At 32.0% G+C, this 16626-nt stretch overlaps 2 protein-coding genes across 2 annotated transcripts; both read right to left on the reverse strand.

Annotated features, from left to right (window-relative positions):
- Window positions 1–1430: 1430 nt before the first annotated feature.
- On the reverse strand, window positions 1431–3020 carry LOC104825336 (transcription factor WER-like). The gene is made up of 3 exons (XM_010557661.2): window positions 2854–3020; window positions 2628–2757; window positions 1431–1954 (listed from the first exon to the last, which is right to left on the reverse strand). The coding sequence occupies exons 1-3, from the start codon at window positions 2981–2983 to the stop codon at window positions 1555–1557; spliced, it is 660 nt and encodes a 219-aa protein (XP_010555963.1). The 5' UTR covers window positions 2984–3020; the 3' UTR covers window positions 1431–1554.
- A 4200-nt stretch (window positions 3021–7220) lies between these two features.
- On the reverse strand, window positions 7221–14430 carry LOC104825349. The gene is made up of 7 exons (XM_010557672.1): window positions 14235–14430; window positions 9269–9406; window positions 9057–9160; window positions 8711–8972; window positions 8337–8536; window positions 7511–7933; window positions 7221–7280 (listed from the first exon to the last, which is right to left on the reverse strand). The coding sequence occupies exons 1-7, from the start codon at window positions 14428–14430 to the stop codon at window positions 7221–7223; spliced, it is 1383 nt and encodes a 460-aa protein (XP_010555974.1).
- Between the last annotated feature and the right edge of the window lie 2196 nt (window positions 14431–16626).

Here is a 16626-nt window from a genome sequence, read left to right on the forward strand (position 1 = left end):
CATTATTATTTTAGTTTGCCTGAAAATGTTTTTTGTTTTGATTCTTTTTTCTCTTTCTGAAATTTTATTTAAATTAAATCAGCCATCTTTCTAGTTTTTCTGAATTTCATAAAACCATATAATTTATTTTTTAATAAGACAGTCCACGTGGCTCCACGATATTAAGAAACCATGAAGTCTTGTGGTTATAACTTAAAATCATGCATTGACGAACTCAGAAGAGACAAAGAAAAGTGTGGACCAAAATCAACAAAGTTGTTGGGGGTCTATCGTCATGTTGCTGTTGAGCGATACGCGAATGGGTGATTAATTAATTTAATATACATAATAAATATAAATGCACTTGTATCATATCATATATATATATATATATTTTTTTTTCTCTGGAAAATTTAAAATATATATATATATAGAAGAAAGAATCTTTGAACAAGTGTTGGCTTCCTCAACTAACTTTCCAATCCGGAGACGTATGAGCTTACATGACCATTCCAAGTCCAATACTCACATTTTTTTTAATTAGAAAACTTAGTAGAAATATTCGAATATTTAACATATATATATACACGTACTTATATATACACACATATATGTTTGATAAATACAATTACTTTTAATAACAAGTTAAAATATTTTGATAGATATATATTTTCCATATTCTTATTAAAATAATCAAGTAACCCTAATATTTTCTCTCTCTCACACATACATACATACATACATACATACATACATACATACATACATACATACATACATACATACATACATACATACATACATACATACATACATACATACATACATACATACATACATACATACATACATACATATAGTGTGTGTGTGTGCAAGATGAGGACATAATCTTGTTACCGATCGACTCCATCATGGATTATTTCCTTATGCATATGACAAACATTATATTCAATTATTTTTTACCAAAACAAATTATATTGAATTATTTCCTTATGCACATTTCCAAATATAATTTTATTCAGTCGGACAATTTGGAAGTTTTTGTAGAAGCGATGGTATTGAAGAATTCGTGGAGACCGACTTTTGACATATTTTATCAAGACATTCTCATATGTTGATTCCGAGATTTTTTAAAAATAAAAAATAAAAAATATCTTCACGTTTCGCTGCATATGTTTACGTAGCATGCACGCGGACATGTACAACATTGACGTTATCATTTTTTTTTTGTATTTTTATTCTAAAAATAAAGACAAAACATAAGAATTAGACGACATTGTAATTGACAAACTATAACCGAACACAACACATTAACACATTCTCTAGTTGAGACATCGACATGATCGAACAATAGAAACATTTCTTCTAATATATATTTCCAAACAAAATACCTTTGTTTACTTATTTTCTCATAAATAGAAATTAAGACTATATGTGAAATTACTTTGACATAAAAACAAATATATATAAAATGTATTCATATTCAACTATATATAACTTCTGAAGACTGAAAACACTTGAACGATCGATGGTATTAATTAATTAAAACAACAATTAATAAACTTAATATATAATTCAGAGGCAGTAACCATCAGCGAAATCCATCATAGCGAGTGAACTCAACCCGAAGTAATAATCTTCATGAAACCAGAAAGCGTTATTTGGGTTGTAGAAGTTCGCCATCTCATCGATCAGGACAGGAACCGCGACGTCGTCTTCTTCATCCTTGTTTCGGATATTTTGGACATTCACAGACTCAAAATCTGCGGTGTGATCTCTCGTATCGGTGTTATTGATGATGAGCCGTTGCGGAGAAGAATTGGTTGCGAAGATCATCGTCGGAGAAGGGGATTCGCCGTTTTTGGGAGCGGATTGATCGGATCTTATCCCGAGTTTCTTACTTAGATGAGTGTTCCAATGGTTCTTGACTTGGTTATCTGTTCGACCCGGCACTCTCTTCGCAATCAAAGACCATCTGTTTGGCAATAACAAAAAAAAAAAAAGAGATTTGTAACGTTGGGGGGAGCAATTTAAATAAACTATGCCCATGAACCTATACAAAGATGGTAAGTATGCAAATAAAGTATAGCCAGCAGAGATGAAAAGGATATATATATCATATACATATAATTAATAATATATATACACTAATACACACACGTACATATACATGAGATTTGTTCAGATGTCTTGAAGAGATACTGCTCTTTCACTATAAATATAAAAAAACAATATTGTAGTTGTAGATGTAAATGATTCATAAATGAATGCATTTACTAGTGTATAGAGTGAACTATATATCATATAAGTAATATTGTTTTTACTATTAGGTAAGTGTATATTCTTCTTATTTTTTGTTGAATTACCTAGAAAATATGTATGTATGTATGTATGTATGTATGTATGTATGTATGTATGTATGTATGTATGTATGTATGTATGTATGTATGTATGTATGTATGTATGTATGTATGTATGTATGTATGTATGTATGTATGTATGTATGTATGTATGTATGTATGTATGTATGTATGTATGTATGTATGTATGTATGTATGTATGTATGTATGTATGTATGTATGTATGTATGTATGTATGTATGTATGTATGTATGTATGTATGTATGTATGTATGTATGTAAAGAGAACCTGTTTCCAAGGAGCTTGTGGAGTCTGATGATGAGGTCTTCTTCTTGGTCGGTGAAATCTCCTCTATTCACATTAGGGCTGAGGTAATTCATCCATCTCAGCCTACAACTCTTCCCACATCTCTTAAGCCCTAATTACAAGAAACCCACTTACAAAGTTTCAATCTTTAGAGAGAGAGAGAGAGAGAGAGAGAGAGAGAGAGGGAGGGAGGGAGAGAGAGACAGACCAGTTTTCTTGGCGATACGGTTCCAGTGGCCTTTGCCGTGAGTTCGGACATAATCGATGAGGATCTGATCTTCTTCAACGGTCCATAAACCTTTCTTGTACTCCTCTTCTTCTTCTCTTGTCCTTTTCATCTTTTTCTTCTCTTTTTGGATCTTGATCCCTAGAGAGAGAGAGAGAGAGAGAGAGAGAGAGCCGTATCAGAAATCAGTGATGGTTGTTAAGACGAGCCTCGCTGTATTATATATATCTGTATACATGAGGATGTGCATTTAATGGTCCCGTATGTGTGCGCGCGCATATATGTAGAGCTTGCTTTGTATAATTTCGAAAATGAACACTGATTTTGACATACATCATCATCGGTATATATTATACGCGTACACCTACCAAAATATATAATTGAAACTCTAGGGGAATTTATCCATAACAAAATATTATAGAATTCACAATCAAATCGGGCTATATATATATACAGTTTTTTTGGGTCTTGACCCTCATTATTTCATTATAATCGATGGAAAAAAAGGGAATAATTGTGCAACTAATCAAATCTCAGGTGATACTAAATAGCCAAAATCGGATCAAATGCTCAAGCAGCCAAATTAGATTTGACGAGATGGCCCGTTACAATCTCATGTCCAATATTTTAGCAATATTTTTTCCCAAAATGCGTGGCCATTCTGGGTTTACATAAAATCCACGATCAATATATTATACATATGTAACAAATTGTTGTTGAAAATTTTCCACTTGGATTTATTTATAGTATAAATATAGGATAAAACTCATAAAAAATTTTGAACTTGTAGAACTATGGAAAACTAATTTTTAAACTTTTTGTTCGACAATTTGTTCTCAAATGTGCAAAATATATCACTATAATTTCCAAATTTACAAAATATATTGTTATAATTCCCAAACTGAATTTCGGATCAATATCTTCGGGGTTTATTTTGACACTAATTAACAGGTTTTGAGAATTATAATGACATATTTTAAAAGTTTGAGAATAAATTTATTAAACGAAAAGTTTAAAAAATTATTTTCTATCATTTTAAAAGTTCAAATTTTTTTATGAATTTTACCCTGCAAATATATGGGGATGTAAAGTAAAACGAACGACTGAAAATATAACACACTCTAGAAACTTTAATTTTTGTAACATTTTTGTCTATTTCTTGATTTATTTGGATGAAAGCGATACTAAGTTTTATAAATTTAATATTTAATAATTAGTGATAAATATAGTTTTTTTGGGTATGTCATTTTAATTTATTTTTCAGTACTTTAAACTAGTAGATTTTTTTTTAATGAGTGATGAGTGAGGCTTGAACAAAGATAAAAGAAATGTGCAATTCCTTGATAAATGTACGCATTACATTACCCCAACTAACAAGTTCAGTAGAAATGGAACGACAAAAATAAAACCCTTTCACCCAAAAAATAAAAATAAAAACAAAGTAACCAAATTAATAAAACGCATAGTTTTCTTCTCTCTGGAGTTTTGTGCAGATTTCATTTATTATTTTAATAATTCGAAGAATAGAAGGTCCTCATGCTCGTCTGCATCTGCCAACTTGTCATTGGATTCCGACAAAGCTGTCTAATCTACATGCATACACATGTACATGTATACATGTATATATACATATAATAACAATTAAATATAGTGGTGTGATGTGATAATATGTATTTATAATCATTTATATTGAGATATTAGAAAAGTTACTTTTTATATTTTATAAATAGGTTGTATGACTTTGTGTCATATATATAGTTTACAAATGTTTTACAAGAGAGAGTAAAAGTAATAGTTTTTATAAGTTTTGTTTAAAAAAAAAAACTAAATCTCGTTGTATCCAAGAATATTTCTTTTAAAATCTGAAACAATTTTATACCTAGATAAAAATATTTTTGAAAAACGTTTTAATTTGTAATTCGAGATTTTTTACGATTTTGTGTTCGTTTATATACATCCGTGTTTATTTTTATCTTTTTTTAATTATTTTTTTATTTTATTCAATCTGTACTTATCGAGTAGTGTAGTTGGTTGAAAATGATAGAATGTGCCCTTATCCCAAATCTCATGCTCGAATAATAGTTGAGAAGGAGATACACGATTTAATTGTGATACACAAACTGTTTTCAAATTTCAGATTTTAGAAGATATAATTGGACTGAAAATTCAAAAAAATTTAATTAAAAAAGTATTTTTCCATTTTCCACTACTAATATATATATATATATATCCATAAAGAGAAGTTTGTCCTTCTCTTCCTAATAATGATAATGATGATTACTTGAAGTTGTTATAAAAACAGAATTGAGAAAGCCAACAAGATATGATAGGCATAGTCAACCTCTCAACAAGCTAATGTCTACCAAGACGGTTGGCTCAGATAATGACCTTATATTCAACATAACCACATGCTTTATATAAATAAATGCGTACGTATGTACACACATATATATATATATATATATCTATATTTGTTTATCCAGATATTTTAAATAGCTTATATATATATATATATTTGTAAATGGACAGATATGTCAAGACAATGGAGGTTTTTTTCCAGAACTGTTCAGTTGCCCGCTCGAAAGTGGTTAGGCTATAAATAGAAAAAAGTAGAAACCATAATAGAATGAGACCCCACAATGGTTCTATCAAGAAGATTTGCTAACGGATCTAATTGAAATTAGGTCACGAGAAAAGAAGAAAAGAGGAGGGAAATTAAATGTCGAATTTTAAATAATTTATTGTCGAATAATACGGTGAAAAATAGAAGATACTAATTTTATTTTATTTGAAATACATATCAAAATTAATATTATTTTTAAATGAATTAGTTTAAATAATTAAGAGTATTTTAATATCATTCCAATACTATTAATTCAGATTCGTGGGCGAAAACAATTATGAAAATAAGGTGTTTTGAAATAAAATATTAGGGTTTTAAAGACTATCATTTTAGGAATATATTGGGTAATAAGTTATGTGTCACAAAATTGGAAAAAAAAAAATCGTACAAAAACACATTTTATAAAAGAGTAAACCTTTAATTGGCGGTATAGACTTTGAATTGAATAAATATGCAACAAGCCGTCAACCCTTGGTGACCGTACGTACCATTAGGAAAACATGTATCATATCCAAAGAGGAAAAATCATGAACTCATGTTGCATTCGTACTTGATTTCTTCGCTCACGGTTGAGTTGACTTTTGGATGTGGTTCCGTTCAATTTTTATTTTTGTTGATGATTTTCTATTGCTATATTTTAAAAAGTTTACATTCAAACATGCATTTCTTTTGTTAAAATATTTAATATATAAAAAAGGGAATTTTCCATTACTTGTACAAAAAATATTTATCGTATTCTTTATTCAGTAATAGTGGCAAGTCCATAAAGTTTTACTTCTGCACATCACATATACTTCAATTTTTAAAAAATATTATATAATTTTAAAAAATATAATATAATCATCAAATAAATATATTATGTTGTACAAATTTGATCAATAACTATCAAATGTTTCGTTTTCCGTTCGATGGTAATTACAACTATAAAATATGAGAAAAATCGATGTTCGATTAATATATTAATCTAAACCGGATTATCATATAATCATTTTGATAAAAAAAAATAATTCTCATTTTTTTTACTTGTAGGTTTCCATTCAAAAGCTATAAATGAGATACTATACATGCACATCATTTGAAAATAACCATATTGAAAATCTTTGGAGAAATTTTGAGACAAGTAGAGGAGACAAAAAATATTTAACATTATTGCATACTTAATATGATATGACTATATAAAAATGTTATGAAATAGATTCCAGTTTTGTTCATGTCATATATATGCCAATATAATAATAAGAAAAAATGATAGAGACAAAAGAGAGAGCCAAATTAAATGATTTGGTCATTAATGGCAAATTAATTTCGAGATTTGGCCCTTCCAAGCAAATCTCCAAGATTCGATGACATTGCACAACTCTACTATAAACAGGAACAAAACTCCTAATGTTATGAAATCGGAAAAATATAAATGACCCGAATATTAGAACGTTAATTATAACCGAAAACGGTATTTTAGGAGAATGGAGAATGATGTATTTCTTATTGATCTCTCTCTTGAAAGTGTACAAATGGAGGAACTCAAATGACCTATTTATAGAAATCCCGAAGTTACTGTTCACGTATACGGTCGGTGTGAACAATACCGTATATAAGAATAATAAATCGGTGTGAACAGTAACGATGGGCTCCACCATAAATATATTTTATTTATAACACTCCCCTTGGAGCCACTTTTAGTAAAAACACAGTTGCGTGTTTCGGTACTGCCTCGTTAAAACCCTTATCAGTAAAATCCAATGGAATAAAACCTGATAAGGGAAAAAGAGACAGCTATACGTTCCCCCTGAACAGACATCAAAGATCTCGTAAATGACGCATCCCAATATTACAGAAAATTTTATCACTGGGAGCAATAATTATAAATTAAATTTAAAATATAAAAATATAAAAATACATCGTTACAAAAATGTTTATCTCCTACAACTGAATTCTACAATCCTTCATTTTTTGAAATCGCTCCATAACAATTTCATTTGTAATCGTCTGAAATATATCTTTTTCAATAAAACAAACTAGACAATCACTCAAAAACGGATCACCAATCCGGTTGCGCAAAGCTGTCTTCACAAAGTTCATCGCTGAAAAACATCTCTCAACCGTCGCGGTGGCAACAGGTAAAATCAAAACCAATTTCAAAAGCTTGTACACCAAGGGATAAGAAAGATGTTTCTTTGTTTCCACCATAAGACGAGCAAGATCTCCAATAGTAGTCAAATTAGAAAACATGTCATCTTCCATCAAATTGTCGATGTAGATTCTGAGTTCATGTTGAAGAAATACATGCTCCAAAGAACTGAAGTCATCGGGATAAAATCTAGCTAATTTCACCAGATTTGATATGTTAAACTCACGAAATGAGTCAGCGAGACTCAAAGTTGCCATGCAAATGAGCAATTCTGAATTTATCTCGTCGAATCGATCATTAAATTCTTGAAGCTGCAAATCCATAACAGAATAGAAACAATCTATCTGATAGTGATGCAAGTTGCTTATATTATTTTTTTTCTTGATCTCCTTGAATCCACATAATCTTCCTCCATATCGATCATACCAATATCATGTTTCTCACAGAAAGAAGACACCTGATCTAATAGTGAATTCCATCAGTATCCCTTTGTTGTTGTACTTGTCTCTTTGTAGATTCCACCATTGAAATAACATTCAAAATGTCTTGATCTTTCCTTTGTAAAACCATCGATAAATTATCTGTGAGTCCTAGAATGAGTAACATCACGTGTAGATAAAACACAAAATCTAATGTGTGGAAATATTTGAGAAGATCATAGGCTTGACGTCTTTTAACTGCATCTGTACCGTCATTCTCAACATACTCAAGCACATCAATGATAGAAGAAAATAACTCAACCAAGCGCAATAATGTTTTGTAATGAGATCTCCAACATGTATTTCTAGGTCTCTGGAGAGTAATATCTTGATTCAACCTTTTTCCTATACTAATCTCACCATTATTAATTCCTTCGTTCACTCTTATTCGATGATTTTCCCGAATCATGTCTTTTCTTTTGCAGGAAGCTCCAACCACATTCAACAAAATTGAAATCATATCGAAAAAATTTTCGACATCAAAGTGTTCCTTTGCAACCGCTACAATGACCAATTGAAGTTGGTGAGCAAAACAATGGACATAATATGCTGATATGTTTTCTCTTGAGATCAACGATCTCAATCCATTGAATTCACCTTTCATATTGCTTGCTCCATCGTATCCTTGTCCTCTAACTTTTTTTAAACTCAATCCATATTTAGCAAACAACGAATCAATGGCAGACTTCAGAGATAAGACAGATGTTTCTTTCATCTGAACAAGATCAATGAATCTCTCTTTCACTATCCCATTCTTATCAACAAAACGAAAAACTACTGCCATCTGTTCCTTATGTGAAACATCACTAGACTCATCCACTAATAACCCAAACATATCATGACCAATCTCCTGCATTATATCTTGGGTTATCTGTTTTGCAAAACATTGTACAATATCTTTCTGTATTTTTGGAGAAACCATCTGACTATTCTCAGGAGCATTCTTCAAAACAACCTTACTCACAACATCACTTTGTTCTGCAATATATTTCACAAGTTCCAAAAAATTTCCTTTGTTATCAGAATTTTCTGACTTATCGTGGTCGCGAAAAGGTAGTCCTTGTTTCAACAAATATCTGCAGGAACTGATTGAGGTATTCAACCGAATACGATATTCGTTTTTCACTATATCACTTTGTTTATGCATAGCGTGCATAATCGATTGACCCTGCCTCATCAAATCATCACTTTTTTTGCGCGCATTATTATGAAAACTATTGACATCACCCACATGAGAAGCCAATCTCTCGGTCTTATTCCAACTTGAAAAACCATATGTCACAAAAGCATCATTTCCAACTTGTTCTCCAAACAAATAACAAACAAACAAAATGCTTTATCCTTCTTTATGTTATACTCCAACCAATCGCCGTATTGGTCAAACCAAACTGGATTAAATCGTCTCGATCTATTTTCTATCATCTTCTTTGGAAAATCATGACCACGTGGTTGACAAGGTCCCATAATAAATATTTACGCCTGATCTCATCTCTCTGATTAGGATGATACTCTAATATTTTTTTTCAATCAGCAGGATCCGAATGCAAATCATCCAAATCAATTTATTCAGGTATTAAGGAGCTAACTTGAAAATTTGATACATTGCCACTTGAATTTTTTCCACTATCTTGAGATATAGATGCAAAATTTCTTTTAAGAAATTTGTCCATTGGTTTCCTATGAAATCAAAAACAAAATTAGACAAACACATATATAACAATAAATTTATAAGTATAATAAAAAATAAACAAAAAATATAAAAATTATTTAAAATACAAAGCGTTATTTACCTTTAATTTGATTGATTAATATTAAAATATTGATAACTTTATTTTTAGGAGGTGAAGATGTTGAGATCGAAAGATTGAAAGAGATTGAGAGAGATAGAACTCTTTAAAAAATAGACGGCAGATGAAAGAAAAAGAAGATATTTTAGTAGGTTAAAAGTGATGGGTGGGGGCCACGTAAAAAATAGAGCGGGGGCATTCTCAAAGTTTTACTAAATTTTTTAAATTTTATAAAGTAATTATATTTTTTTTAACTAAGAGGGTGGGGGCATTGGACCCCACTCCATACAACATAGGTCCGCCTCTGATCGTATATATTTGACTTCAATCTCCTTATTCCTTTCAAGCTCCTGGATGTATGTGAAGAACTTCGGGGGGATATGTTTTTGTTCTATCACTTTTGATGAATCCTTCCTTGGTCTGTGCAACGCACGCAACATTGTCTTCAAACAATATTGTTGGCGTCGTGTCGATAGGTATTCCACTAGCCTTTTGAATATGTTGAGATAATGATCTCAACCATACTGATTCTCGGATCGCCTCATGTAATGCGATGACCTCGGAATGATTAGCTGATGTAGCAACTAGAGTTTGCTTTTGAGAACGCCAGGCTAATGTAGTTCCATTGATTGTGAAGACGTAGCCTGGTTGTGACCTGCCTTTATGTGGGTCTGATAAATAACCTGCATCTGCAAAATCAACAATTTTTTGTTTTGTGTTTTTAGGGTAAAATAACCCAAGATCAATAGTTCATTGAAGATAACGAAATATGTGTTTAACCCCATTCCAATGTCTTCGTGTTGGGGCAGAACTGTATCTTGCTAATAGATTGGAAGCGAATGATATATCCGGTCTAGTGCAATTTGCAATATACATAAGAGCTCCTATTGCACTTAGATACGGTACTTCAGGACCAAGTATCTCTTCATTATTTTCGCGCAGACGAAATGGATCTTTGTCAATATCCAATGTTCTATTTACCATCGGGGTACTTAGTGGATTTGTATCCATGTGGAATCGTTTTAGTATCCGTTTTGTATAATTTGATTGATGTAGAAAGATTCCATCTTTCAAATGTTCTATTTGTAACCCAAGACAATACTTGGTTTGTCCAAGATCTTTCATTTCAAATTCCTCTTTTAAATAATTGGATGCATCCTGGATTTCACCGGGAGTTCCAATAATATTTAAATCATCAAGTATACAATAATAATCACAAACTCAGACATCGTCCTTTTGATAAATACGCATGGTGATATAGGATCATTTGTATATCCATTTTTCAATAAATGTTCACTCAGACGTTTATACCACATACGTCCTGATTGTTTTAGCCCGTATAATGATCGTTGTAATTTGACAACACATGATTCTTGCGGTTTTGCTTTCAATATTTCGGGTATTTTAAATCCTTCAGGGACTTTCATATAGATACTCGTGTCAAGTGACCCATATAAATAAGCAGTAACAACGTCCATGAGACGTATTTCTAAATTCTTCGAAACTGCAAGACTAATTAGGTATCAGAATGTAATAGCATCCATAACAGGAGAATAAGTTTCCTCGTAATCTACTCCTAGTCTTTGGGAAAAACCTCGTGCGACAAGACGAACTTTATATCTTACAATTTCGTTGTGCTCATTTTTTTTCCGCACAAACATCCATTTACATCCAACAGGAGAAACTTCTTTCGATTTAATAATAATGTGTCTGAATACCTTTCGCTTATTAAGCGAATCTAATTCAACTTGTATTGCGTCTCTCCATTTATTCCAATCTGGTCTCCTTTGACACTCCGAAATAGATCTGGGTTCTGGATCCTCATTTTCATCAATCTCCTTTGACACATTATAAGAGAATATATCATCAATCTCTTTGATTTCTTTTCGATTCCATAATGTACCATTACTGATATAATTAATTGAGATCTCATGATTTTCATTATCTGGATTTATACCATCATCACAAGGTACTTCTTTTCTTTGATTTGGAACGCATTCCTCCGAATCGAGCATTTCATTTTTCTTGGGCCCTTTGCTCTTTCGGGGGTTTTTATCCTTATAACCAATAGGTCGTCCACGCTTCAAGCATGTTTTGGAATCGTTTGTCGAATTTTCTTTCGTTTGTTCTTTCGAAATTTCAATCCGAGCAGGAACATTTGCAACATCTATATATGATCTTATTACTCTAGTTGTATCTGCAAACGCATCAAGTAACTGATTTGCAATATTCTACAAATGTATAATCCTTTGAACTTCTAATTCTCGTTGTTTTGCTGGGGGATCAAAGTGGGATAATGATGGTGTATATCAATTAAGATCATTTCCATTTCCCACCATTCTTGATTTTCTCTCCCTAATGATGGGAATTTACTTTCATTAAAATGACAATCAGCAAAACAAGCCGTAAAAACATCTCCAGTTTGTGGCTCCAGATATCGTATAATGGATGGTGAATCGTACCCAATATATATTCCAAGTCTCCTTTGTGGTCCCATTTTTGTACGTTGTGGTGGGAAAATCGAGACATATACTGCACATCCGAATATTCTGATATGCGATATATTAGGTTCTTGACCAAATGTTAATTACAATGGAGAATACTTATGATATGCACTTGGTCTGATACGAATCAGTGATGCAACATGCAAAATAACATGACTCCAGATAGAAATGGGTAATTTTGTTTTCATTATCAATGGTCTGGCAATAAGCAGGAGTCGTCTGATTAATGACTCTGCCAATCCATTCTATGTATGAACATGTGCTACTGGGTGTTCAACATCAATACCCATTACTACACAGTAATCATCAAAAGCTTGTGATGTAAATTCTCCAGCATTATCAAGCCTCACTTTCTTGATCGGGTACTCTGGGAATTGTGCGTTTAGTTTAATTATTTGAGCTAAGAATCGGGAAAATGCCAGATTTCTGATGATAAAAGACATACATGCGACCATCTGCTTGAAGCATCAATTAATACCATAAAATATCGAAATGGTCTGCATGGTGGATGAATGGATCCACATATATCACTATGAATTCTTTCTAAAAATGATGGTAATTCATACCCGGTTTTAACTTGTGATGGTCTAATTATTAATTTCTCTTTAGAACATGCATCATAAGAAAGCTCATCCGATTGAAAAAATCTTCTAATTTTTCAATGGGTGACCATGAGAATTTTCGATAATTTTTCTCATCATGATGGCACCAGGGTGACCCAATCGATCATGTCAAACTTTGAATGTATCAGTAAACTTCTGATTTACTATAACATATGATTCAATCACATTGATATTAGTATAATATAATCCCGAGGATAGAGTGGGTAATTTTTCCAACACATGCTTTTGTCTCGAATTGATTGAGGTGATATATAAGGGTAAAACTCCTAAAAAACCTCAAACTTATAAAAATATATACAAATAAACCTTCAACTTGAAAAACTATCATTCAATCTCCGAACTTGTAACTTGGTACTGAATAAAACCTCGAACTTGCAAATTATTGCTCTAATAAACCTTTGACCGATTTGACCACAATTTCAAACGATCGGAAATCCACGTATTGACGGATTGCTGATGTCATTTTTTAAATTAAAATTGATAACATGTATAAGATGACTCCAGTAATCCGTTAATACGTGGAATTCCGATCGCCTGAAATTGTGGTCAAACCGGTCAAAGGTTTATTAGAGCAATAATTTACAAATTCGAGGTTTTATTCAGTGACAAGTTACAAGTTCGGAGATTGAATGATAGTTTTTCAAGTTGAAGGTTTATTTGTATATATTTTTGCAAGTTGGAGGTTTTTTTAGGAGTTTTACCCGATATATAAATACTCAGTGTCGTCCTCATTCATGGTTTCAATATGATATCCATTTTGTCGGATATCTTTAAAACTCAGTAAATTTCTTTGGAACTTGGAGGAAAATAATGCATCTTTTATTGTAAATTTCGTTCCTCCTGACATAATGAAATCAGCTCTTCCGGAGCCTTCGATTATTTTTACATTTCTAGATATAGTAGTAACATTTCCTTTGTTTATTATCAGATTCGAGAAATATTGTTTGTCTTTCAAAATTGTATGTGTTGTAGCACTATCTGCCAAACATATATCTCCTCCTCGGTCTGCAGTTTTGGCCATAATTGTTTTCTATTCAAGAACAAAACAACATTACAAAAAATATATTAATAACGTATAATATCATTACTAACTTATGAAGCAGAAATAGTTATACAAAACACGACAACATATCATAAAACTATTTATATATGAGACTGCATATGTAGATAATATTGATTATATGAAGTATGCAAATATTTATATAGTTTTATTCATAACCAACTCCATCTTCAGGATGGGCAAAAACATCAGCGAGGTCCATGTCTGCAAAGTCTTCAGCACCACTAGCATCATCATCATAGTCGCTCATGACATGATTGGTCTCAATGTCTTTTTCTTTTGTTTTAATCGACTTCTGGTAAAAGTCCACCAGGTGTTTAGCGGTACGACAAGTACGCGACCAATGTCCCGTCATTCCACACCGGTGGCATGTACTTTCTTTCATCCTCTTGTTCTGATGACCATGTGCTCCCCCTTTATTACTATTAAAATTATGATTTTGGGATGAATTCCCTTGATCACCTCCTCCGATCCATCTTCGGTTAGCACCACGACCGCGTCCTCGACCTCAGCCTCGGCCTCTACCTCGAAAATAACCACGTCCTCGGCTATTATAAGACATAACATTCACTCTAGGGAATGATGTTTTTTCTGTAGCATTCGCTTCCGGGAATGGTGCAGGTCCAGTCGGTCGTGATGCGTGATTTTTCGTTAACAACACATTATTTTGTTCAGCCAACAGGAGACATGATAAAAGCTCTGAATATTTTGTATGCCCTTTTTCTCGATATTGTTGTTGGAGTATAATATTCGAGGCATGCATAGTAGAGAAAGTTTTCTCCAACATCTGATTTTCAGTAACTGTTTCTCCACATAATTTTAGAATCGAGGTGATTCGATATATTGTCGAGTTATATTCACTGACATTCCTGAAATCTTGGAATCGGAGGTGCATCCACTCATATTTTGCCTTGGGGAGGATCACCGTTTTTTGATGATCGAAACGATCTTTTAATTTTAACCAAAGATCTGCAGGATCTTTGATTGTCAAATATTCATTTTTTAAATCATCATGAAGATGATGTCGCAACAATATTAGTGCCTTTGTCTTATTCTCGTTTGATGCATTTTTTTCTTTAATAGTGGTACTAAAGCCTTTTGATTCGAGATGCAACTCAACATCCAATTGCCATGATAAATAATTATTTTCCGATATATCGAGGACCTCGAACTCGATATTTATCATTCTTGTCATTATGACTAAACAAAAAAATAAGTCATACATTAGCTTTATTCATTATCATGGATAAGACAACATAGCGAAATACATGATTACATATAAATTGCTATAATTAGTAACACGTAAACAAGAGGTAAGATCGCAACGCAAATTGAAAACAGAGATGGATTGGGATTTTTGTTGAAGAAAATACTAAATGTTGCCACTAAAACTGTTAGAACAAAGAGAATTTTAATAAAATTCTTCTTGAATTTTTTTTTTGTGGGAGAGGAGAAGAGAATGAGATAATTTGGTGTGAGTTTTTGAGTGAATGGGTGAGTGTATTTATAGGGTAAAATTTATTATTCCTAACCGTTGAGGAGGAGCCAAAATTTGATTTTTTATTTTTTTTTAAATTGTAGCCGTTGAAGAACTTTTTAAAAACAAAATTTCATAAATGATTTTACCAATTTATATCATAAAACTATACATAAATAAATTGTTAAACTATTTTATAAAATTAATTTATCATGCTACACTACAAAAAAAATGGTCATTTCCAACGGGCAAATCCGTTGGAAATGACCAAATTTCCGTTGGAAATTAACGTTTCCAACGGATTTCCAACGGATAAATCCGTTGGAATTTCGTCGTTAGAAAACGGTGTCCGTTGGAAAACCGTTGGAATTTTCAACGGAATTTCAACGAATTTTTCCGTTGGAATTTTCCAACGGATTTCCAACCGCAATCCGTTGGAATTTTCCAACGGATTTCCAACGGATTTATCGGTTGGAATTTTCCAACCGAATTTCCAACCGATATCCGTTGGAATTTTCCAACGGAATTTCCAACCGCAATCCGTTGGAACATTCCAACAAAAAATTCAAAATATATTCTCGATCCCGACCCCGGCCCCGACATCTATCCCGATACCGATCCCGATCCCCCGGCCCAACTCCGACCCCGACATCTATCCCGATCCCGATCCCCCAGCCCCGACCCCGACCGGTCACCCATCCTTCCACTGCTCCAGCTCAATCCTCCTTAACCCTGGAGTTCCAATTGACAATCATCCAACTGCTCCAAGTTAAACTTCTGATATTACATAACATTAATATATATACATATATAAATGTTTATACATATAAATATTTATATACATACATACATATATACATACATATACATATATATAAATATTTATATATATACATACATATATATACATATATATAAATATATGTATATATATATATAAATATTAACGTATGTATACATTCGAATTCATATATATATATATAAATATTTATATATATGTATATGTATGTATGTATATATATAAATATTTATATATATATGTATGTATGTATGTATGTATGTATGTATGTATGT

This window comes from Tarenaya hassleriana, unplaced genomic scaffold (assembly GCF_000463585.1).
Source record: "Tarenaya hassleriana unplaced genomic scaffold, ASM46358v1 Cleome44, whole genome shotgun sequence".
In the NCBI taxonomy this organism is placed as follows: Eukaryota; Viridiplantae; Streptophyta; class Magnoliopsida; order Brassicales; family Cleomaceae; genus Tarenaya; species Tarenaya hassleriana.